Here is a 24,770-nt window from a genome sequence, read left to right on the forward strand (position 1 = left end):
GAATGCGCCCCATCGCCCTACCACTCACCTCAAATTCAACCATTATCAAACCGATTCGCAGTAATGGCATGGAGCAATACCCAAATAATAGATACCGTACATCGATTGGATGAACCAATCCAATTCATACACTCTTCTATAATGAATCAGTTTCACAATTAATCAAAGTGAAATAGAATTTGTGCTCTATATTGCTTTGTGTTTGGCTCTATTCTGCTCATTCGTAGTTTGTAACGTCCCATTCAATCAATGTCTGAATGAATTCTGAAGAATTTCAGCCGTTCAATTCAAACTAGAAGTATAAGCCGAAAGGAAAATATACAACCAAGGAAAAGCCTATATCGATTTTTGAAACGAAATTAATGATTTCTGTTGAAGAGTATACACTCAATTGGAATTGTTATACAATAGAATAATACGTTGAATGTTATAGGATAACCGTGCTGTACCTTAGGTTAACCTGTACCGAAGTTCAAGTTACCAAGGAATTGTATTAAGAACGGGTGTTTGAAAAACGAAATATTAATGAATTCGCGATGGGATTATAATTTTAGCTACATTAGAATGGTCATATTCAACAAAAATCTATAGCGACTTGCTTGAACTTTGCTTCCATTTATCAAAATGCATTACCTTTATTACTTCATTAATATTATTATTAGTGTGGAAATAATTTTCGAGAAATATTATATGTTGGTAAAATACAAATCCATGTCCTGTTAAAATTGAGAATCACATTGACGATAATGAATTATTATCACTTCTATCTGTAGGGCTACTGAAATATTCTTGTAACGCAATGAAAGTTATCAAATACCATTTTCTTACCATCAAATCGCAAAATGAGAAGGGGGAACTGACAACTTTAATTGTGTTTCAATTATTTCTCATCATAATTATAATGATTATAGTACACATTTATTTAAACAGTTCAAAGCCGAGATGCTCTACTTAACACGCAGGCCAACATATATCCTGGAGATAAGATTGAACCATATTTTTCGAATAACAAAATCATAAGATACTGATTACGTGATCAGATCCTACTGTATGAATCTTCCGTGCCAATCCAGTGCTTTCAAGGAATTGAGATTTTGCAGATTGGAAGAAGAAGTGTACTTTCAAAAGCAGCTCCGTATTCATAAGAGTGCGTTCGAATGGAAAAGTCACTCGAATGAGCTCTTTGTTGAAGGAGCTTGTCTGTTTTGATTTGCGAATAGCCGGGGAATATGATGGTTGAAAAATAACAATGGGTTGAGATTTAATGAGGAAGAGGAAAAGTGGAAAAGCATTGGAAGCAGAAGCGCATTGCGATTTGTGGAAATGTAGCGAGGATTTGTTGGGTGGCTCTTTGTCAACATTGTGTTAGTTCATAGCAGACCCAGCGCAGGCTGAGTAAACTCAATTCTCACGAGAGTTCATCACCTGCTGATATGAATGTCTGTGTTGTTTGCAGAACATGGGATTCATTCTCCAGCATTGAAATTTCCAACTCAGCAAATGTTATAACAATATTCGAGATCGAGTAGGATTTAATTAATTCACAAGTAGACATTATTATTATCATACTATACGGTATGATATAACATTGTTTACTATATAAATCCCATGGCTACCCACCCCCCAATAAATTGAAATTCAAGGGGACAGTGGAAGGCGTTTCCAGTATTCTCCTACTATGCTATTTTCAAAAACAGCAAATTAGTATGATTTTTAAAGCCATTGTGCGAATCTAGTAACAAACCGGATCAAATAAAAATGTATTTTCTTATACTGAGTACAATTTCCAGCAAACGTTACGATTGCAGGGTTGAATATACAATTTTCAGGCAATGAAGCTTATACAATCTAGGAGAAATGAACAAATATCTGTAATTTTTCTAGTCTTGGAAGCATTCTCAACACTATCATAAATTTGATATTTATATTATTGAGAATTGATGCTGGTTAAAAAAAACCTGAGAGAATTATCCTGGGGTGAATCTTATTCCTCGAAATTCCTCAGTTGAATGGAAACGATTTTATTCTCAAAAAGCATCATTTGCAAACATTTGAAATGTAAACTTTACAATCATTTGAAAGAATAGTACTCCTCATCTAGAACGAGTCTGTGTGTGAGGAGGGTAAATCACAGTTGAAATAGGAGAAATTGAAATAAGAATGAACATGAGAAGAATATGGTCAATCCCAGTATAAATTAGTTTAAAAATATCAAAATTAAAAATTTTTAGTTTAGTCATTAGTTTTGAAGTGTAAATTGGACTTTTTGAAGTGAAAAGTGAAATCTAACCTCATTCTTTTTTGAAACTTTTATTTGTAAAAATTCGGGAGAAGACAGTTTTGGGCTATGCCTGTTGTCTTCTCCCAATCATATTTTAATTATGATTTGTGATTGTGAATAAAATAAATAAAGTGTGTTTTTGTAAATACATTTTTAATGATGAACTATAAATTACTTGGATCATTGAACTTTGCAGGGATAGTAGTTCGATGTGAACTCTTCCTCGAGCTCTTCATGTTCATGATTAGTCACTTTCTTCAATAGGCTGACAATCAACCGATGACCTTTGCGTGTGTCTGTGTGTGGCATAATATATCTTGAATCTTTCAGTACCGCATCCATTCATTTTTCACATTCCAAGTCTCACATGCTATGAATATTTTCTGTTATGTTCTGGTTGGCCAGTCAATAAGATCGATTCACCCTCATAGTGAATGAGATCATGAATTGCATTTTGAAGAATTATTTCTAGTGGCAAATACTGTTGACTCAAAATAAATTAATGAGATTCACTTTATAAAAGTTTGCTGTTATAATATAAAGATAGTCTAGGAAAGGTTTAGGCTAGTAAACTTAAATGTGATCAATCATGTTACTGAGGTAATCATGATAGTAGATCATGCAAAATTATTCTTCACAAGAGCCTCTCATTAAGCTCTAAAAAATTCCGATTTGAAGCATTTGATATTTCTTTTAATGCAAGAATTACTCTACATATCAGTCCACATTATCTCTGATAAATCTATCTACTTTGCTGATTGCTGATGGATTGTCATGTGATATAAATTGATTTGTTCTACTTAGAACCAACAATTAATGGTAGTGTCTAATAAACTTCTATTGTACCAAAGTAATCCCCGAAAGCAACTCACTTCAAGTAAATCACAATGAACATCATTCGTTGTTCAATTATTGTCTATAGTGAAGTTGTCTATAGTAAGTATAACACAAAATAACCCACATCACCAAATTAACACATTTCATTCACTTCCACTATTACTCCATAATAAAAACTGATAAATATTCCACATCAACTCATTGATGTATTTTTAGCTTTCTGAAAGTGATCAATAAAATCTAGTTCATCACTAAAGAAAATTAAATTTGATATTGAAGCATTTTATTCCAATACACTAATCTTGGAATAAGGATGAGTATAGTTTAGTATTATCAATACTTGACATTTCCATTGGTAAGTATGAGTAAATATATTTATACAAAATACAAAGCTTTGGTATCCATCTCTATTCAAATTTAATCTGTTCAAGAAAATAACCATAGTAATGTATAAAATAAATTGATGTTGAAGTTGAGAAACACATTTATTCTGAAAGTTTTCCGTTGAATAAATTTCACTCTTTTCAAAGAACTCTATCCAGGAACTTAGATTGCTCTGGAACTTCAGATATTGTACACACTTCTTTTCGACTTTCTGTAAACTTCACTTGAGTTTCTCCCTAGAAACTTTTCTCAATAGATGATGATGGAAAATTAGATTCTAATAATATAATTTATTGCCGGCAGACACGGACTAAAAAAAGCCTCACCTTCACTGAGTAAAAATCAAGAAGACTTTCAGGTAAAAAAGAGAATACTATTTGTATGCACCTAATTGCAATTGTTTATTGTTTATTTTGTACACACTTAAGTACGAGGGTCTTGTTATCACGTTCTCCTCTCCAAAAAGTTAGTCCCAAACAACATAGAGATTTTCCATATTTGTTCTGCTTGTGATGTCTATATAAGCCTTATTGACCTTGAACGTGATAAATGGAGAGAATGATAAGATATTGTTACAGTATACGTCAGTTACATGATAGATTAGCTGCAAGATAGTTAAGTTATATGATAGATGATCGTACATGTAAATCACAACTCATCATTTCATAAAGGTCTCTCTCTCTCTCTTCAAGACCAAAAATGATGATTTCCAAATACTCTTCAAATGCTACTAGATCTTAACATAGTTCTATCCTTCAGTGATCTGACCTTAACACTAGTAATTCTTATTCTAATATACTTTTCTATCTAATGTAAATTCTAATTTGCTGCCTTTTCCACTGATGATCCTGGTAGAAATGATCTTTCTTGATCCATGAATATCATAAAGGTGCGTACAGAATTTCGCTCTGCTCCGCAATCGAACGTCACTTGAGCAGATCGATTGATGATCGACCGGGTAGCAAGAGTGGAACGCGAGAAGAGCTAACATCTACGGTAACGTTCATGATCGGTGCGAGTGAGGAACGTGGGCGGAGCGATGGCGGAACGATGGTGGAGCGTGCGCGGAGCGGGTTGGAGGCTCATATATTTGTACGTACCTTAAGATACATAAGATAACGTCAAAAGATTGGAACACCAACATACATAATAACGTCCAAGTCGATAAGACATATGTAATGAAGCACTTGAACTAAAACTAAACTTCACTACAGAAACATTATCGTATTTCTACTCATTTATACAATTGTTGTATTGTAAATGTTTTTGCATCATTTTCCTTAGGGAGTTCTTTTGAAAAAGTGAACTGCTGTATTGGATACTCAATCACTACCGTATTTGTGTCCAGGAAGTAGTTGGTACTGAAGATGAATGGAATTATATTAGCGGTTCACAATATTCATGTCATATATTAAGGACCTTTTATTGTCCTTCCAATTACACCGAACTTGGTTGAATGAGTTCACAATACACCAGACCCGTATATCGCAATTGTTTTTCAATTATTTTGAGCCGGGTTGAATGATGTTAGGAAAGACAACGGAACGCAGTGAGCGCGATAGCTGCTAGTTGCAGTAGAATGACGCCAGCTGATGCTGTAATGCTGGTTGCAGAATTGCAGCCGTCTTGGAAGCATTGGCAGACGGTCTCCTCGTGGTCCTTGTTGTTGGCCGAGTAGCACTCGAGTCGCGGGTGCTTCACCCAGCCGCACTTTCTCACCACTCTCACCAAGCCATTGCGATCTAATACTGCAAAAACAGCCAACAACCGTCAATACAACGTTCATTAATATTGAGTATTTAAAATTATTACAATGAATAATTCAAATTAAATTGAGTAATACCACAGATACAATGGTTGTCTGTGGTAATACACAAATATAAAATAGTACCAATAAATAAATAAATGAATAAATATAATTTTATTGCCATAACATTCATAGAAAGAAAGACAACGTCAATACACAAAATATAACACACTAATAAAAGTGAGATATCACTGCTTACAGCACTGCTTACCATAGCAGTAAGTATTAAGTTGAAGCTAATGCACAATATATAAATAGCTACTAGTAGTTGAAATTTTGAATAATCCAATTCTTCTCACACAATCTTTAGTAACGATAGGGTTTCCATATATTTTCCCGATTCACTGTCATCATCCTAACTGCAAGTGTGCAGCTTTTCAGTAATTCTTTTCTCATAACCTTTGATAACGATAGGGTTTCCCTATAGCTGGTAGTGGACATTTTCCTGATTCGCTGTCATAATTGATATGATTGATATGATATGGATGAGATAGATGAAGATATAGAAACTCCAGTTGATTTTAGTTGTCATGAAAGTCTCAATCGACCTATTTCTCGCTCTACCATTGATGTGACAGGCTCAATCGAAATAGTTTAATCTCCATGTCACGATAACCAATCAGAGAAGTTTTAATCAAAGAAGACTTCTTTTCAAAGGCTTCTCTGATTGGGTCTCGTGGCATTAAATCACGGTTAAAACTCAACCTGCTCTTAAGCAACCGAGCCTTAGTTCTATTTTTGAGATATTACACTTATTGCTGCAATTTCCAAAGAAGAACTTTTCGGTTCCAACATACTATTTGCTCTAGACTTTCAGCAGTGAACTTTTGTGTAAATTTTACTCCAATGATAATGCAACTGGAGTATAATACTCCAATTCTCATTAACGTATTCTAATAACTATCTTACTAGAAAATTTGAGAAACTGTTATCAATTAATGTAAGCCACAGAATTAATATTTGATAGAGTGACATAAATATTAATAAGAGTTCTCAGTATTTTTGTAGGTGCAGAAAAACGATTCGCCAGATACATTGACTTTCGATTATTTCATGTCTTGGCGAATATTCGAATGTAAATCGATTTATCATATTCTCAAAATCTATAATTACTTCATACAATCCTTCTCTCAAGTTATAACAGAGATATTCAGATTAAAATTTTATGAAAACGTTTCGAATTGAGCTTTAAATGAAATTGAATTTAATATGAATGGTGTAGAGATTTAAAGCTACGGTACTTCTATGACCTTCAATTTTTGATGCACAGTAAGTTACTTACTTTTTTGAACAATCTTCCGACAGAAAATTTGTTTTTCAGAAACTTTTTCCTCCTCGCATTCACGATAGTGGAAACTGTCTGTGTCATTTTTCTCCAAATTGATGCATTCGGGGTGAGTCATTGAGTTGCATTGATAGCACTTGATACCTTCCACGCCTATCAAAACAAAACTACATTAAAACACAACCATAAAAGTCCAAGTTGTAAGAAAAAGGGTTCCCTTGCTAAATAAGGAATTACTTTCTAGAAGACCTTGAAAGGCTCGAAATCGATAACCTTCAGAAATTCACTGAATGCAAATTTATTTTAAATTTTCAAAATAAAATTTATTTTCTTATCATGTATCCCAATGCTAGTTGTAGTACACATCACACAATATGCATGATTTATTAATCTACCAACACATTATTATCCTCGAATGGCAAGCGTTGATGGGAAACTGATTCGTACACATTACTTTAAATTTTCAGTAGTTCACTTTCCAAGACTTATCTCCTGTGCGAAGTATGGACATTTAAAAGTTTATTCCACGACAAATTTTAATTAAATAGCCTGTATTTCAAGTAATATAAGGTCTAACAAAGAACTTCATTATGACAATGAACTTCTCTTGCAAGATAAATTGTGATCAGTGAGTTGTGTAATATTGACGAATGTTTAAAACTAAAAGGTTTTCGCACTTTTATTCAAATAAACCATTTTTTAAAGTATCACCCATATACCTAAATCTTAAGCTACCAACTACAACTATGTTTGTATAAACTTACATGATTGTGAAAGGAAAATAATTTGAAGAGCGAGCAACATGAATAACAGCTTTGAAATGCTTGCAAACCTATCCATTTCCTAGAAAAGAAAAATCATGAAGTTTAAAAAAGTGTCTAAATCGAAATTACCAAAAATAATAAGAAAAGTGGATATGCTATGAATGCTTCAATGCTATTCAATGCTTATTTACATATTTCTAATAATCCTTTTTTTCTTGCTTTCAGAGCTCAGGCATCTTTGACTCTTCGGAGCCCCATATTAGTCTATATTCTCTTGGACGCCCTCGGTCTCTTGCCTTTCTGGTTGTAAATTATCGAGCGCTATTTTGCTAGTCTTCCCTTACTCTATTTACATGCTGTTAAAATTCACATTATTTATTCTCAGATATCCTTTTTTTGTAAAGAGAGGACGTCGAACTGCTCTCTCATACGTTGAGATGTTGTAATTCTCGAAAGATCCACTCTAATGCAACGCAGGTGCATGTGAAGAAAGTGACTATTCCACCCTGAGAGAATGTTAGTGTATTCTAGAATCCTATTAATTATTCATTAATTCATTAATTTGTAGCTATATTCGTCATTCACTTATTATTCAATTAAAGTTCCAAGCATGATTTTACGGTAGAGTGTGAGAATAGATACACTACCTAAATTTATTTATTCATTTATTGTACAAAACACTATAATCATAATATAATCATAACATTGGAGAAAAACAAGGCTGAACATGTACTATTTCTCTCCAAAACTTTTGACAAAATAAACATTTTAATGTTGTCTATAGGTCAAGGTTATAAAATAACAAACTGCTTCGTCACTTGATTTTTTGAAATTGAATGAGGGTTTTTGAAATTGTTCAGATATCTGTAGAAAACTACTCATACTAATAGCCTCCAATATACTTACAACTAACACTCTTGAAACTTTAAAAATCGTTTGAACGATGGAAGTTTTCATTATTTTCAGAAGTTATGATGCTAATGTTACACTGTAATTGGTTCGTCTACTAATAATTTCTATTCTTGATTGGATGCAAGAAGAGATCAGCGTTGAAACTATTAGAATACTTTGTTGGAATGTGTAATTACATTTAACTATGCGAGACTTTTTCCATGATGCTCAAAATCTAAAAGTGGAGATTGTATGTTTGATTTAATGATTACAGGTAGAATATAAATTAATGTGATTGATATTTTTTTTTAAATCAAATTTAATTGAATTGATTAGTTTAAATTAAATGTAATAATATCAAATCACTCTCCTAATGATTAATTTCAAATGCAACTAGTTCGTTTACAATTGTCGTGAGGAATCATGAAGTTATTTTATTCTGTGCCTAATGTTTCTCAAGGTTGGAGTCTCCATCTATCCAAATGTTAATGTCAACATGTTAATTTAGATTTGAATTTATGTTTACCAGAGCTTTATTATTTTTTTAATGAAATCTGAAATACCGTACTAAATTCGGATGTATAATCTCCAGAAAAATGTCGACTCTGTTAATGAGGCTATCAAGAGGAAATCTCTTGAGTGAATGAAAAATGTTCTTCTTCATTGTTATGAAACAGAGCATGCGAAAGATTCACAGTCTAATGAGAGGAGAGATAATTAATAATTTTATCTCATTTGGTAAATTTCCATGAAAATCATTTAATTAATTTTAAAACACCAATTATAATATTCAAATCATTAAATTTGATTTTCAGCAGAATGTTGGATCATACTATATCTAAAGCAATAAGAAAAATAAGACTGATTCTCGATTTTAAAGAATTCTTCTTCTTTATAATCTGTACTTTTTCCTTCAAAATTAGATCAATGCATTCGGAACTCACTTCGAAATTCATTCAACTTCTATACCGTAACTGAAGTCTTTGTGGGCCTACGATTTCACAGCACTATTCACACGAACTGTTCAATAACTACAGAATCCCGCAACGATACGAAAGATCTGTTAGCACATACACTTCACTCCACACTAACAATCTCCAAACCTTTTCAAGAGTGTGTTGTCTTCATCATCACAACACATAGACTGGGATCGGGAATTTCGACTAGGAAACTAACAATTTGCTAAACATTAAGTTGAATCTGGTTTCATTACGATAATGAACTGGTTTCGTATCAATATATCACAGTAGCCTTTGACCTGTATGTAAAAAACTATTGTCGTCCAATAAGTGATACATTGAGCACTCTGCTGAAAGATCATTATTGATTTATTATTATTTTGATCTAATTTTTGTGCATTTTGTGGAATTTAGTTACAGAAAATGACCTTCCGCTATAGGAACTGGTTGATTCAAGATTCAAAAATTACGTGTTCAACAAATCATGAAGATATAACTGGGTTACACCAGTCTCACTATTGTGATGAATACAAGGTTTAGGAAATCCAGTTGCGCCCAGAACTTAAACTCTGATAATGAGGGATGAGAATGAAATTTCGATAATATTGATGAAGCTTATTCCATCTTTGGTAGGATTGGAAACGATACTGCATGAGCCAATCCATTGAGAGACCTTGATACTTGAAAATAGGAGAATAATCACAAACCAGAAGATGGGTCCACTAAAATGGAATGCCATGAAGAGAATAAAAATAGGGCGGAGAATAGCTACCTTTCGTCATTCAAGCAATACGGTAGTATTGAATAAGGAATTACATGTTTTTCATTGCAATGAATAATTAATGGACATACAACGTCACTTAATTGTAACAATCGCAGTAATTTTGGCTGAATTTACTCAATAAATTCACACTAAATACACTCTTAACTCATTAGGAACAACATGCGTGATTTACTCAATATATTCCATCTTGAAATTACTAAGTTCACAATCATTTATCCATTTATCGGATTACCAAACAACTTACCACATGGACATCAATATTCATGTGCCGGTAATTAGGTACTGTACAAATGAGTGTTGGAAAAGTCAGACTGAAGGCATTTCATGCAAAGGCCTTATCTCTTATCTCTCAAAACCATAATAGGGAAAAGCCAAAACGCACTACATGGGGATGATTCATTCTTGTGTGTGACAATAGTTCCTGCTTTTGCGTTGAATGGCGCTATTTTCATGAACTCATCCTGTTTATTTTTTTTCCTCAAATAACACTTTGCATCACTTAACTACAGTTGTAAAATTTATAATATGTTTCATTGGTTCATAATAGGTTGAAAATGTTATGTTGGATAATATATTATATTCTCAACTTTCAAGCTTGGTTACAAGGTACCTAATAAAGTAGTTGAAAATGATAGGTACTGTAATAAGAAATTTTTTTGAGTAAAAATGATGACAATAATCCTTCAGCCTATAAAAAAATGGCATAATGAAATTGGTAGCATGGAACCTTGCACGTTTTATTGAGTTTGGAGCATGAAGCTTGAAAGGAGCAAAAAACGCTGGATCTAGTGCATAACAGAGCCAATTTGTCACGAAACAAAATTATAAATAAAAAAGTTTACTGTATATAAATAATAGTAAGGCCTACTTATCGAGAAAATTTTCGTTGCCTATAAACGTTCTAGGATTCCTCTTAGCAGATATAATCTCTATCACCATGAGAATTATCATCCAATGCTCCAGGATTACAGAGTAGAGTTGAATGACTCAATCGACCAAAGGGTATCTGATATTAAACTACTTGTGAGAGTTGTCAACAGTAGATGAAAGCATATTCGGTGGTGGAGATGGATAACCCAGCTTGAACTGGATCGACTGGTTATCGTCAGGTTGAAACCCTGACATATTTGTTTGCTTGTAATATCTCCAGTTACTCTAGGTCAAAGAATAGAATAGCTATAGATCTTTTATTATGTTTCCAGTGAGGGTTGTGATATTGTATTATCATTTCTCAAAACGTTTCCGATTTTGTGTGTAATTTTTATGATAAGGGACCATAATTAATTTCAATATTTGCTTTGATATGGATGAGCCTCAATGGTTCAATAAATTCATTTGAAGGTGGTGGTTCATTGCAAGAAGGAAACACAAATTGAAGTTAAAAGTTTTTATTAAAAATATTGACAGAGATTTTAATTTGTAAGGTCTACGTTAACTCGATTGTAGCAATAATTATTAATTTACAAATTCACAACGTCATTCACTCATTCTACAATACATCCAGATACCATAGTTCTACTATTACTCTATTCTATGTTATACTTCATTTCTTCATCCATAATCAATACTCCAATGTTTAAAATGTTTAGATGATTATTAAAACTTATAAGAACACATTTCCAACAATTAAAAAGTCTAGGTACGAGTTTTGTAAACAGTTTTGAAATTTACTTTATATAGTAAATTCAAGTCTTTTACTAAAATGAGGGTTGAACGACTTTTAAAAACTTGGAATCCAGAAGCCTTTTTCAACTTCAATATCCTATAGGCTAGATTTATAGTGAGGTTCACGTTATAATGACAGTATAGGAAGATAGGAGGAAAGCGTTGCCGATTCTCTGCCTTGCCAATGCTTTCTATAGAGGATAAGTTAGCTGATACCGGTATTTATGATAAAATATTGACTGACCATTCTTGTTTACAATAATTATTGTCAAATATATTTTATTCGTCAAAAAAATATATTCTCCAATTATTTAAAATTAAATTTTCATAAACATTGTGGAGCTAGAAAAGGATAGCGCAAATTGCTTTGTCCAATGATAGACAAGGATAGCAACACCAACGCTAATCAAATACTGACATTATAACGTGGACCACACTAGAGAAGTCAACAACTGCATTATGCTATATATTTTCATTACTTATGCCATTGATCCAATTCTTCAAGATATAGGAACCCTACAATCCATTGGACTCCTACCAATTACACTGCTTAGTCTATGCTGTTCATGGTGATTGTTATGACATGATATAATAGACAAAAGATGCGAGTGGAGCGAGCTGCATTAGAAAAGGAGAGGAGAATCGATTGGCGGAGTTGCAGCCATCGTCAAAGCACTGACACACAATCTCCCTGTGGTCATCGTCCTCGAACGACTTGCAAGTCAGGTTGTGGATATCCGTCTCCCATCCGCATCTTCTGATTATCCGCGTTGATCCAATCATGTATTTCACTGGTGCAACAAAATGAAAGCATTGGAAAACGATGTAAAATTGTTCTACAAATCAAATCAAGTTTTATTCTATGATATCACTTACATGACAAATTCCGTTACACTACCATTATTGGTTTCTACATTTATGAACAACTGAAACCAAGCATATTTGTTGAACAAAATAAGAGAACACGAAGTGAGTATGAAAATATAAGTTCAGAATTCTCATTTCCATTGTCCTATTATAAAGAGGTGATAGTATGAAGAGGTGATGACAAATAAATGATCGCTTTGAAAGCGAGTAGTTTAATAATAATAATAATAATTGAAAAACAATTAAGCATGTTCAAATAAACATAATGAACAAATATAATCACAATAATATTTTTTTCCTACAGTTACCTTGAAAAGTGGCCATTGCTGCACTGATTACAGAACGCAAAGAATCACTTTTCCGCTCTAGTGCGGGAAAATTTCTTCTGCACTCCAGATTTGCAACATGACAACGAAAAAAAATGGTTAGTAGGTTATATGGAGCACCAGTGCAGCAAAATCAAAATTAAGTTGGTAACAGTGACTGTGGTATAGTGTTGTGGTGCACGTTATAATAATATCAAGGACAACGAGGACAGCCACCACATGAGTGACAGCCGCCCCTTCATACATTTACTACTACATTATTCAATTTGACAATAAATTAAGGTTTTTATTAATAATAAAATTACACAGAGAAACATTTGATGGATTTCAGGCAATTTTACCTATAATTACCCACTTTTCATATTCAATGGTAACTGTAGGAAAAATTTAATGTGAAATACGTGCGCAAAGTTCCTCTGCTGCACTCAAGAAACCATTCCGTTTCTAAACGGAAAGTAAACGTTTCTTTCGGTGCAGCAAACTGTCACTTTGCGCACTAGATGCACAAATAACTATTTTTTATTCAATTACAATTGTAAAATCAAATCTGTTATTTTGAAGATTTATTACATAATACATAATATAGGTGGAATAGCATTCCTGTAGTGAATTTTCCTAACCCCGAATAACTCTTTGAAACTCCTTTACTAAAGCAAGAGATCGCTCACTTGATAGGTTTTCATTTATAACGCTTCTAATAAACTCAGTTTTCCATAGATTACCCTGTGATGAGAGATTCTTCACAAAAGGCACCATGAAAGTGAGAATAGTGAATGTTGAAGTATGGAAACTGTGAAGAGGTGAAGATAAAAGTCAAAAGAATGAAAGAAAGGGAAAATAAATAATTAATTTGATGTGTTTCATGCAGAGAAATTGAGGGGAAAACTAAAACAGCACAGCAATGCAAGTAAATGCAGTGTACTTGTTCAGAAGCTATAATAAACTTAATATGATAAGAATAATCCAGTTTTCCAACACATTTCAAATCCAATCAACTTTGAAGTAAGCAATACTCCATTGTCATCGAGAATTATAGAAATCAGTGTTTCAAAACAGTTTTATCCTAGGCTTAAGGGATTGCAGCTTAACTGAGAGAGGCTATTTTAATATGTAGCAATGGTTAGCCTATAGGATTAATAGATACAGAATTTTACTAGATATTTTGAATGAAGAGAATCCAAGAGAAAAGTTTGAAGATGGGGATATAAATGAGAATGTTGCGCAAAAAATAGACAGAAATGAAGTGGCTGTTGTACTGAGAGCAATGAAGAATGGGAAAGCTGTGGGAGTGGATCAAATCCCAATTGAAGCCTGGAAGTGCTTAGGGGAGGAGGGAGTTGATTTGTTGTGGAATCTCCTGACAAAAATTTGGGACCAAAAGGAAATGCCAGATGAATGGCGAAGTAGTGTATTGGTTCCCATCTACAAGGGTAAAGGTGATATCCAAGAGTGCAATAATTATAGAGGCATGAAGCTAATGTCTTATACAATGAAGGCTTGGGAGTGGACTATTGAGAAGAGACTAAGACAAGAGACCACAATCAATGAGGAGCAATTTGGATTTATGCCAGGGAGAGGAACAACATATGCAATATTTGCTTTCCGGCAGCTGGTGGAGAAGGCAAGAGAGCTAAGGTCTCAGCTGCATATGGCATTTGTTGACCTGGAAAAGGCCTATAACAGGGTGCCCAGGCAAGAGATTTGGCGAAGTATGAGAGGAAAATGTGTGCCAGAGAAGTATGTTCGATTGGTGCAGGAGATGTACAAGGGAGACATCACTCGAGTGAGAGCCAGTGTGGGAAGGACCCAAGAGTTTCCTGTGCAAGTTGGCCTTTACCAGGGTTCACACTTAGCCCATATCTGTTTGATCTGCTCTGTCGTGGGTGCTGCAGTCAATAGGCCAGCACCATGGTGCATGCTATTTGCAGAAGATATCGTGCTCTGTGAACCTACCAAAGATCAGTTGGAAGAAAGGCTGGAAAGCTGGAGGAATACTTTGGAGGAAAGGGGACTTAAAATTAGCCGATCAAAAACAGAGTACATGGTATTGGGAAACAATGATGGGCTAACCTTACAGCTTGAAGGAAACCAACTCCAACAGTTGCAAGTTTTAAGTACCTGGGTTCAAGTGTACAAAGAGATGGAGGGCTTGATGTAGAAATACAGCATAGAATAAATTTGTGGATGGATGAACTGGAGAAAAATGAGTGGTGTTCTTTGTGATAAGAGAGTGAATTGTCAAATGAAGGGAAAAGTGTATAGATCGGTTGTGAGGCCAGCCATGCTGTATGGAACAGAAACATGGCACATTTCGAAGAAACAGGAACGAAAGAAGGAAGTGACTGAGATGAAAATGTTAAAATGGATGTGTGGGGTTACAAGAAGAGATAAAATAAGAAATGAATTGATCAGAGGCACTGTAAAAGTTGGACCACTGGGAAAGAAAATGCAGGAGACAAGGATGAGGTGGTTTGGGCATGTACAGCGACGGGAGGAGGATTATGATGGACGAAGAGTGCAGGATTAGGTTTTGGATGGTGTGAGAGGACGAGGTAGACCTAGGATGAGGTGGGGAGATAGAATAGCGGTTGACTTGCGGGAGAGTGGTTGGAGGAGAGAGGAAGCATTGGATAGGGCTTTTTGGAGAGGCAGACTAAGAGAAAGGAATGCCGACCCCATTTAAATGGGAGAAGGCACAGCCAAAGAAGAAGAAGAAGGAGAAGAAGAAGAATAAGAAGAAGAAGAAGAAGAAGATAAAGAATTTTACTAACCGTGTTGAACAATTTTTCGACAGAAAGCGCTATTATTGTGAACATTTTCACATGGCTTCAGGTAGATGTGGGCTGCAGTTGTATTAGCAAAAGTGTCACAGTAGGAATCGGTGAGTGAGTTACACTGATAACATTTTATGCTATCAGATCCTGAAAAATCACAGCAATCAAAATTATTATAATTGATATGTTTCAGGATAATGTGAAATAATGATGTTATTTTACAATAAAGTTGAAGTTGATAATGCTACATTCTGTGAAATATATTTCCTTGGTTCTCTGTTTTGTTCTGAAACATTGATAAAATGATGATTGCTTTTTAAGATGCTCTAATATTTATTTCCAGAGACATATCAAGTCAGCACCACTATATTGAGTATAAAAATCATTAGTTTATAAGCAACTCATACTGAACTATAAATGGTTTTTCTAAGAGAGTTTTCGCATTCTCGCATTCCAATACAACATAACAATGCCAGAAATTAAATCTTTGAAGTAAAATTTCCCAAACAATAATTAAAAAAAACTAGTTTTTGGTTCGAAAAACCTGTACAGCATCATCGCATGAATGACATTCAAATTTTTATATAGGCCCATGCATAAACATATTGAAGAGAGTTTCAAAGAAAAGTGTATAAATGAACTACTGTAAATTCGAAAAGCAGTTTCTGACACCGTGTTTATGTTGTATTGAAAGGCGAAACTAATATTTGTAGAGAAGTAAACACAAGTTTACTCATTTTTAAAAGTCAGTAGAGTCGTCTCATGATAATTAATTATTATTGACAATTGAATAATTTGAGCGTCAACTTCTCCAATTATAATTTCTCTACAGATATAATTTCATTCTCACCATCAACGATCAGTCTCTTGGACTCAGGTATCAAGGTTCTAGAGCTAGAGCTACGGAATTCCAATATTTTCAATGAAATTTCTCGGATGCCAATAACAGAATGTGAGGCGAACATTTCAAAGGGATGGTGTGATGGACGGAGAGCTGAGTGCTGAGTTTCAAGTATCACCGAAGCAGCGAGATTAATTTCCGCAGCTTACTGCCTGTCACTGCTTTGCCATTCAAACGACTGAGAATGCATGGAGGAGATGCTGGTACATATTAGAAAAGTTTGATCGATTTGCATTTGCTACCCTTAATAGTCAGTCAATCCTCTTCAAACTCTCCCCTTCAAATGACCCTCGTAGCGTTTAAATGAGCTCAAAAGCAATTATAAACTTAATCAAAATGTTTGCGACAAAGTTTTCCTTTCTCTATTGAACCAGATTTTATTAAATGGATCTGCCAATTACAGACAGATTTCCAATTCAGTATGATTGTGGATGAATAAAGTTGTATCCTTAGAAGAATTCACAGTGCTCATCCACTGTCCCTATGTGTCACAACTTGCACTTTTCAATTCAGGATAATACAGCATTATAGAGACTGATGTACTGTACTCAGTTCTGTTTGGAGAAAACATTTTGAAAAAAGTAATTGAAAGATAGGTCATTTCTAAAGGAAAAAGAAGTGTAACGCCATATATAATAATTAATAAAAACAATATATAACATGTAGTACCCTTTTCATTTAAAACATTTTAAAACTTTAAAACATTTCAACGACTAGTTTCGGCCTACTTTGGTCATTTTAAAGCTAAAATGAAAAATAATTTTAACATTCTTATTTTTGAATTTAACTTGAAAATGGCCAAAGTAGGCCGAAACTATCCATTGGAATGTTTTAAAGTTTTAAATGAAAAGGGTACTACATGTTTTATATTGTTTTTATTGATTTGAATTAAGAAGACCATACAAGCGAGTGAAGTGATTTTATAAAATCGCCATTTATAAATTTTTTCATTGTTCAATACTATGCTTTCATGAAATACTCACATAATCTTTCAACAGGATTATAACGTCTCTTCGGCTTGGTTAATGATATAACCAAGATAAATATATGAATATATTATTATAGTTAATAATGGAAGTCAAACAGCTTGAGCTTCAGAGTTGGAATATTCGTTTGCAATAATTGACACTGTTGAAGAGGAAGTTGATTAGAAAAGCGTTGATTCTTTCGTCTTTTAGAAATAGGAATGAGGATTTTGAGATCAATGATTGTGGGTACTAACCAAGACTAGCAGCCCTCCCAATCCACAATATTATGTAGAACATTTTCAAATATCATAATATACCGGTAAGTTAATCAATTTGAATTGTTAATATCTGAGAGATAAATTTTATTTTGATTCGAATTTCGAGATAATAATTGAATGATTGATTATTAGTCTATATTGACACCAGTTGATATCAATCTTTATGAGAAAAATGGTAATATTTTTGGAAGTCCAATTCATTTAGGAATATCAGATATATTGCAATTTTCAGCTCAATTTTATCAAGTCATAGACATACTTCATAGACTGATATCTCACTCTTGAAAATATAAATTTGAGTTGCAATATTCACGTATTGAGTAAATATGGGATGATTAATAATTGTTAAAAAACTTGTAGTATTCAAGAAGAAATGAAAATATTGCACGATACAAATTGTGGCTGATTCTATCTTAGTTTTTGAATGTTGAAGATGAACTCAACAAATTGCAGCAAATGACATACACAGAGAACTTGAAAAATAGAATATACCGTAATAAAGGGAAAAGTGAAAACTGAAAAATTAGAAGGCCTATCTCCAGACTTAAATATCATAGTTCAGAATATTTATTGGCTTAATGTGAAAGGATAATTATCAATGTCAAAAGAGGTTTTTTAGACATCCATAAAATGTAATGTCGTCATCAATTTCGACATAATCATAATTTCAAGAATCATAATTTCGACATAATTCATATTTGTTTTTTTGTGAAATTTGAAAGATTAATAAATTTCGAAGAGTCAAGATTAATAGTTAATAACTTTGAAATAGTTAATAAATTCCTCTAGAGGATTTATTAACTATTACAATGAGAGCATGTTAGAGAGGATATAATTATCAATGCTCTTAAGATTGCAATATTGGGGGAGAAATTGACTGGTCTATTATGGAATTTTGAGGCTATTAAATCAAGAATTGTTGGTTTTTGAGTTGATTCAAAAACCTCTATTTTCACAGTCATCTAGTTGGATAATTTTATATTTCAGTTCTTGATAGAGCCACAATCATACATTATTACTTATTCAAAGTATTAGACAAGTGTATACACGTGTACTTGAAACACAATACGAATTATCAAGTACTCATTTTATATTATTGATTCACAAATAGTTTTAACTCCTTAGTTCCATGATTACGTTTATAACGTAGAATTTAAACGTTTATTCGCGTTAAATTTTATTGTGTCTCAATCATTTTTGTATCACTATAGAGAATAGTGAGTATTATTTACTATTGTAATTCTATTACACAAACATGAGTAGGTAGTAATTAAAACCATTATGATATTATATTTATTCTCACCTTGAATAAAAAACATGCTAATGGTGAGGCTTATTGCAGCCAGATATTTGAAGACACCTTCCATATAAATATCGAATAATGAGCTGCAAAATAAAAAAATAAGTTAAATAACTAATTTGAATATAGGCCATATTAACAATAAAAACAATAATTTATTCAATTCAATTCAATTCAATTCAATTTTATTTCCATCAAAAAATACATCAATAAAACATTTACATCTCAATTCAATAACAAATATTTTCAGGAAATAAATATTCCCCCACATAGACTATTGGTGTGTGTGTGGGGGAAGAATTCCTATCTATAATAACTGTAAAATAAAAAATTCTGCAGAGTTCTACCTTAATATTATTCTCACTTAACTATTACAATATTGGAAATACGTTATATAAAGAAAAATAAATATAAATTATTAATAATTTTTTTTTTAATAAACAGAGCATGATGTCGTGGGTTTCTTTTATTAAAGACTTAGTATTATGTTGGAGTACCTATCTCCTAAAGTTTTTAAATTACTTATTATAATGTTCAGAGTGCTGCATCACAGTACCAGAGTTAACAGAGTTTGAATCAGAATCTACATATAGGGCGAGTTTATGAGGGCTTCTGATGCCTCCCGACCAATACCAAGCAACCATGTGACTATCTTCTTTTTGTAGTTAGCAACACTGCATCCCTCAGCCTCTTTTATTGTGATTGGAAGATTGCGATGAAGTAGGTGAGCAATACGAAATGGGTTGTTATCGACCGATGTAAAGGTAGCTCTAGGTGTATTAAACCCAAAATTCAGCATATGTCTAGTGGGGTAGTTATGGTTTAGCTGTGTAAAAATTTCTGTTCTGTACGATCTGATAAAAATAAGAAGAGTTTTAATGTAGATTTGTCTTATGTCAAGAACAGGTCTTATGTTTTTATGTTTAGGTTTGTCTTATGTCTTATCTCTACAAGTTATTCTAAAACTTTATAAAAAATTGTAGCTAAAAGACTTTAATCAAGAATCAAAATATAGCCCACTATATAAAGGAAATTGATACATGATTTAATCGAATAATACATTTAAAATTAAATTATGTTCGATTGATTCTCAGCCAACACATATTTTCCAAGTAAATCTGAAGTTGGGCCAAAATTTTGCAAGTGTGCTCTAAATACTTGTGTGTTTGAGTTCCCAAATAGATTGCTATTGGTAGTATTTTGGAATAGTTGTGCTAATTGGAGAAGATAGGAGGCTAATAGGCTTATTGTTCGTGCACGGGTTCAACATATAGCCTACTATGAAAAACTCGAAAAGTTGCAAATTAAGTTTTGTGGATATGATCACTCTAATAGTGAGACACTGTTGTGAATTATCACTTCAGGACATACAACTCATTCATTTATCCATAGTTGTAAGAAGCTTCGAATCTATAAGGATGAGGATCTTGTTGAAATCGACATAATATTTCCAATTCAAAAACTTTCAAAATAGTGAACAGAGAATTGTAGAAAAAATGGATTTCATAGAATGTTGCTAATTCAATCATTGTATAAAATTTATAAATAGTCATAATTATGAAATTAATTTTATTATGTTACATTATAAATTCTTACATTATATTAGTAAATATTACATTATTGTATGAACAGCCTGGATTGATATCTATTCATATGCTTGTATGAATACTATTTGAATTGGTTGAATAATCACTTTGGTATTGCACCAATTTCATCTCTTACTTTGGGTTCTTGTTCTCAACCAGCACAGAATTCAGAATTCGAGCACTGAAGTGAACACGAGCTCTGAGTTAAAGGCATGATCAGACTGCTATTGAATGTTGAATGAATTGCTGCTACTAAAGTCAATCAACCTCTGTGGATTTATAATGAGAGATTGCGCTAAGACACACACGTTCAAGTGTATTGCTTCTCAGAAAGGCTGGCTGCACTTTACCACACATTCTAGATTGATTAATCTTATTTTGAATCAAGCGAAAGAGTTTTTGTTTTCGATTGAGTTAAAAACGGAGTAGAATAATGATTCAGTACGGTAACTTATTACTTGGTCATAGTGGATGAGGAAGAATGTTAATATTTCTTATCATTTCCAATAATGGAAGTCTAAAATAATGTATTGAAAAATCAATTCATATTCAATATTAGAGAAGTTGAAAAGTAAATCCTTGATCGGATTCTTAATCAATAAGGGTGATTCCATGGAATTTAACATTGAAAGGTCTGTAATTCTTTTACTCCTTTAGAAGTAAGATAGACATCTTCTTCCGAGATAGACTTCTTCAATGATGATAAACTTATTTTTATACAGTTGATATTTAATATTTTTTATTTTAAATATAGGCCCGCAGTAACTCTTATTACGTATCATACCAATATTATACAAATCTTACAATATTACACCAATCACAAATGCACTTTTTTGAAAGATGTGAAGATCTTCATCTTCTATTCTGTGTAGCCTAGTTGAAAATCTTGAAAAGGTGTACTTTTTTATTGGTTCAATGCGTTCAACTATAATAGAAGAATAGGCTACTAAGCACTAATAAGCACTCACTGTATAATATACATTTGAACTAGGCCTACAATTTGTCTTGTCCAATTTTCTAGTGGACTGGAGTTAGCGAAAATCTCCTGGGTCTAAGCGGAACAAGTATTTTATGATATTTGCATAATCACTTACAAGTAAGTTGAAATTCACAATGGAATATGATTGAAAATAGGGTCGGGACAATTAAGCTAATGGACTTGAATTATAACCCAAGAATGTAATTTTCCGGAGATTCAGACAATTTTTATAAAATAAGGAAAGAAACACTGCCGTAAACCAGATTAATTTTTCACCACTCACAAGCTCTCTGGATCATTTCGCCGTTATTATTACACTCTTTTAATTTGACTGTAATAATAATAAATTGTGCAGACCTGATTGACATTCTATCTATCAAATGAATCTGGAGGATTTAGGCTCAACTTATTTGGAATGAGCAGAACATTGTGAAGGATTTGAGATTGAATTTAGCGAAATTTGAGCTTAGTTTGTATTTTTTATCTATTTTCTAAGACATAAACATTTGGTTATTTATTGGGAAAAATCATTGCAAAATTATGTGAAAATCAAGTTTATCATTCTGATTGATGTTTTATAGGAAGTGTGTGTGGTGTGTCTAATTCCATCAAGTCTCCTTACACTGTAGCAACACTTGTTGAAAACCACTCTCGCAATACCGTCCGACAAGCACCACTTTCTTACAACATTCCCACAAACGAAAACAAGGGTGTAAGCAAATTTTGATTTTTGTCAAGGAATTCGCTATTTTTAAAACCGTCAGTGCCTCTATCTTAGAATGACATAAGATCCCATTCACTATTAAGGATCTGAACTTCATCTATCTTCGAACGAACTTACCCTTCTATAGCGTTGATCCTGTTAACAGCAAACGCAACCACTATTGAGCACTAGCTAATATGAATTATAAAAACACTGAAGCACAAGGTGTGTTATTCGAACGATTATTGCCGAAGTTGCACTTGAACCTGTCAAGTTGGACTTTCGCACTGACAGCGGCGCGCGTGAATCACCGATCGCCGCAGAAGGGCGTCCTTGCCTCCTGTCGGTTGATAACAGCCGGTAAACAGAAAGCATGAAGCTCGCACCTCTGCCCAAATAATTAGCGATAGACTTCAGTCGAATTCTCCGGCGCTATCTCATTACGTAAGAACTGTAGCGAACAAGCAATCACTCAGCTCTAAACGCTCCATCGATGCTTTTATACAATGGGAAAAAATGTTAATGACATTACTTGAAGCGCACCAAACAAGAATTATCCAGTTCTATCCTTACAAATCGTAACTTCTCACTAATTCAATTCATTTTCACGCTTTATTAACGCACACTCTCAGCAAATGGCCTACAAGTGCAAGTTTATTAGTTGTCAATCTCGACCTCTAATAGAATCAAACAAGCCGGTTTTATCCCTGGCATGAGACTAAGTAAACAGTTGAAAACCTGATCGATTCGGTTGTGATTGATCCAAAAACTGAATTGTGGAGTTTGATTGATATCATCTATGAATTCATCGAGCAGTAGTAATAATAATATAGCCATTCTTCGAATATGATGACGCATGACGATTTTTCACTCCTTCAATCAATAAGTCTGATCAAGTGGCCCCGTGCCTCATTTGTATAATATAATACGAACCCTCTCATTCAAAATAACTTACAATATTTAATTCTATTTGGAATTCATAGCTGGATGTTGTAAATTCTTTACCAAGAGATCTTGAGATTACGTGACAAATATATATTTTGAATATTGGTTCATTTATTTGAAAAGTGTCTGAATATTTTTCACAATCTCTTGTAAATGACAGAATAAAAACAGTAATTTCTCGAACTACTGATGAAAATAGACATTTTGGACTTTGTATTATCAGGACTTCCTATATACTTAGCATAAGTCCTGGTATTATTCAAGCCTCGTTTCCATTACTACAGATTTTGCGTTGCAACATGACTAGAGATCGAATGACAGTAACCATGGAAATGATCTACAACATTTTAATTCGTCAGTTGAAACGTCCATGCAGTTTGTACCGAAATGGAACCAATAGACGAAAAGTTGTAAAAACCGCTCAACAAGCTAGCACAGCTCGTTGTGTTGATGTGATATTGCAAATTGATAGAATGGAAACTAGGCTTCAAAAGCTTAGATATATTGTAGACAATAATCTAGGGCAGAACAAAGTCAAAAATTGCACAGCTTAGGACAAAAATGTTGCACTTGGAAGAGTTGATATTGGAACCCACAAAAATAATTAAAGGTAGAACTTATTTATTACAGCCGTGATGCAAAATCTTGCTAAAACTTTGAAAAAAGTAGAAAAAATATGATACCACAGAATCATTTTATTTTCAATCTACATCGAAATTGAATGATTTTTATTGCCCTTGAATTACCTTTATTAGCTTCTTTTCTTCTAATTATCTTTTGATATAATTCGTGGTATACTCAAGGGTTATGATTCATTTCCACATCGATCTCAATTTGTCAATCTCGAAAAACAGTCGTTAAGTCATGTGTCATGTCAGAGTCCTTGATATTGATCAGGTGCGACCTGAAAACTCTGACAAAAGACCTGAGCCAGCCAGGTCACTCGATATTATTAATCTCTGAAAAGCTCATAACAAGCCATGTATAATAGCTCTTCATATTTCTTACTCATCTTATGTTATTAATCTGTTACACATATTTTTGTGTTGATCTGATTCTGATTCATTCGCATTTTCAAACTTCCAAGTTTTATATTGAATTATCAAATTTTCAGATTGCCCATTCTTGTTTCATATGATTTAATTTCAGCATACATGACTCACCTCAGAATACAAATAATTGAACAAGTCTGCTCAGAAACTACAGTGACAAATATGTTAATTGTTTAGGATTTTTCAACAGTGAATATTATTGTGAATGAAAGTTTCTACAGAATGAGAAATTCTTGAAGGTATAAACAGTACTAAAGGTTATACAAGCTCATGTACAGTATGAATTTGAATTAGTGTATCCTGAATTGTGCTAATTGAGTACAATGACTCAATTCTCCAATGCAACTGCGCCAATAGAGACGCTCTCAGTTGGTGTGACAACATTGTTGCAGGTATTGCCTATGTTTCAAAATGCAGGCGCTACCGGCTACATA

General features: G+C 33.3%; 2 protein-coding genes across 6 annotated transcripts; both read right to left on the minus strand.

The window, feature by feature from the left end:
• Positions 1-3,878: 3,878 nt before the first annotated feature.
• Positions 3,879-10,286, minus strand: LOC111050699. Of its 5 annotated transcripts, none has more exons than XM_039425308.1 (4): positions 10,237-10,286; positions 7,359-7,437; positions 6,588-6,747; positions 3,879-5,250 (listed from the first exon to the last, which is right to left on the minus strand). In XM_039425308.1, exons 1-4 carry the CDS (start codon positions 10,255-10,257, stop codon positions 5,001-5,003), a joined length of 510 nt encoding a protein of 169 aa, XP_039281242.1. In that variant the 5' UTR covers positions 10,258-10,286; the 3' UTR covers positions 3,879-5,000. The 5 variants fall into 5 exon arrangements, with proteins under 5 accessions (XP_039281242.1, XP_022192739.2, XP_039281251.1 ...); XM_022337047.2 differs by lacking the exon at positions 10,237-10,286 and adding an exon at positions 9,194-9,468 and having other exon boundaries at positions 6,592-6,747; XM_039425317.1 differs by lacking the exon at positions 10,237-10,286 and adding an exon at positions 9,194-9,457.
• A 1,078-nt stretch (positions 10,287-11,364) lies between these two features.
• Positions 11,365-22,827, minus strand: LOC111050691. The gene is made up of 4 exons (XM_039425335.1): positions 22,478-22,827; positions 19,075-19,157; positions 15,622-15,771; positions 11,365-12,448 (listed from the first exon to the last, which is right to left on the minus strand). The coding sequence occupies exons 2-4, from the start codon at positions 19,136-19,138 to the stop codon at positions 12,234-12,236; spliced, it is 429 nt and encodes a 142-aa protein (XP_039281269.1). The 5' UTR covers positions 19,139-19,157; positions 22,478-22,827; the 3' UTR covers positions 11,365-12,233.
• Positions 22,828-24,770: the final 1,943 nt, after the last annotated feature.

Source organism: Nilaparvata lugens, chromosome 1 (genome assembly GCF_014356525.2).
Source record: "Nilaparvata lugens isolate BPH chromosome 1, ASM1435652v1, whole genome shotgun sequence".
In the NCBI taxonomy this organism is placed as follows: Eukaryota; Metazoa; Arthropoda; class Insecta; order Hemiptera; family Delphacidae; genus Nilaparvata; species Nilaparvata lugens.

Bases quoted from the DNA above. Each gene is read 5' to 3' on its own strand.
- LOC111050699 (XM_039425296.1), bottom strand. From the start codon at position 8,913: ATGAAGAAGAACATTTTTCATTCACTCAAGAGATTTCCTCTTGATAGC. The intron at 7,438-8,817 runs GTACGGTATTTC...TTTCTTTTCTAG, and splicing joins AGATTATACATCCGAATTTA to GAAATGGATAGGTTTGCAAG. The intron at 5,251-6,587 runs GTAACTTACTGT...CTGTTTTTGCAG, and splicing joins AAGATTGTTCAAAAAAGTAA to TATTAGATCGCAATGGCTTG.
- LOC111050691 (XM_039425335.1), bottom strand. From the start codon at position 19,138: ATGGAAGGTGTCTTCAAATATCTGGCTGCAATAAGCCTCACCATTAGC. The intron at 15,772-19,074 runs GTGAGAATAAAT...GTGATTTTTCAG, and splicing joins TAGCATGTTTTTTATTCAAG to GATCTGATAGCATAAAATGT. The intron at 12,449-15,621 runs GTTAGTAAAATT...TTGTTGCACCAG, and splicing joins TCGAAAAATTGTTCAACACG to TGAAATACATGATTGGATCA.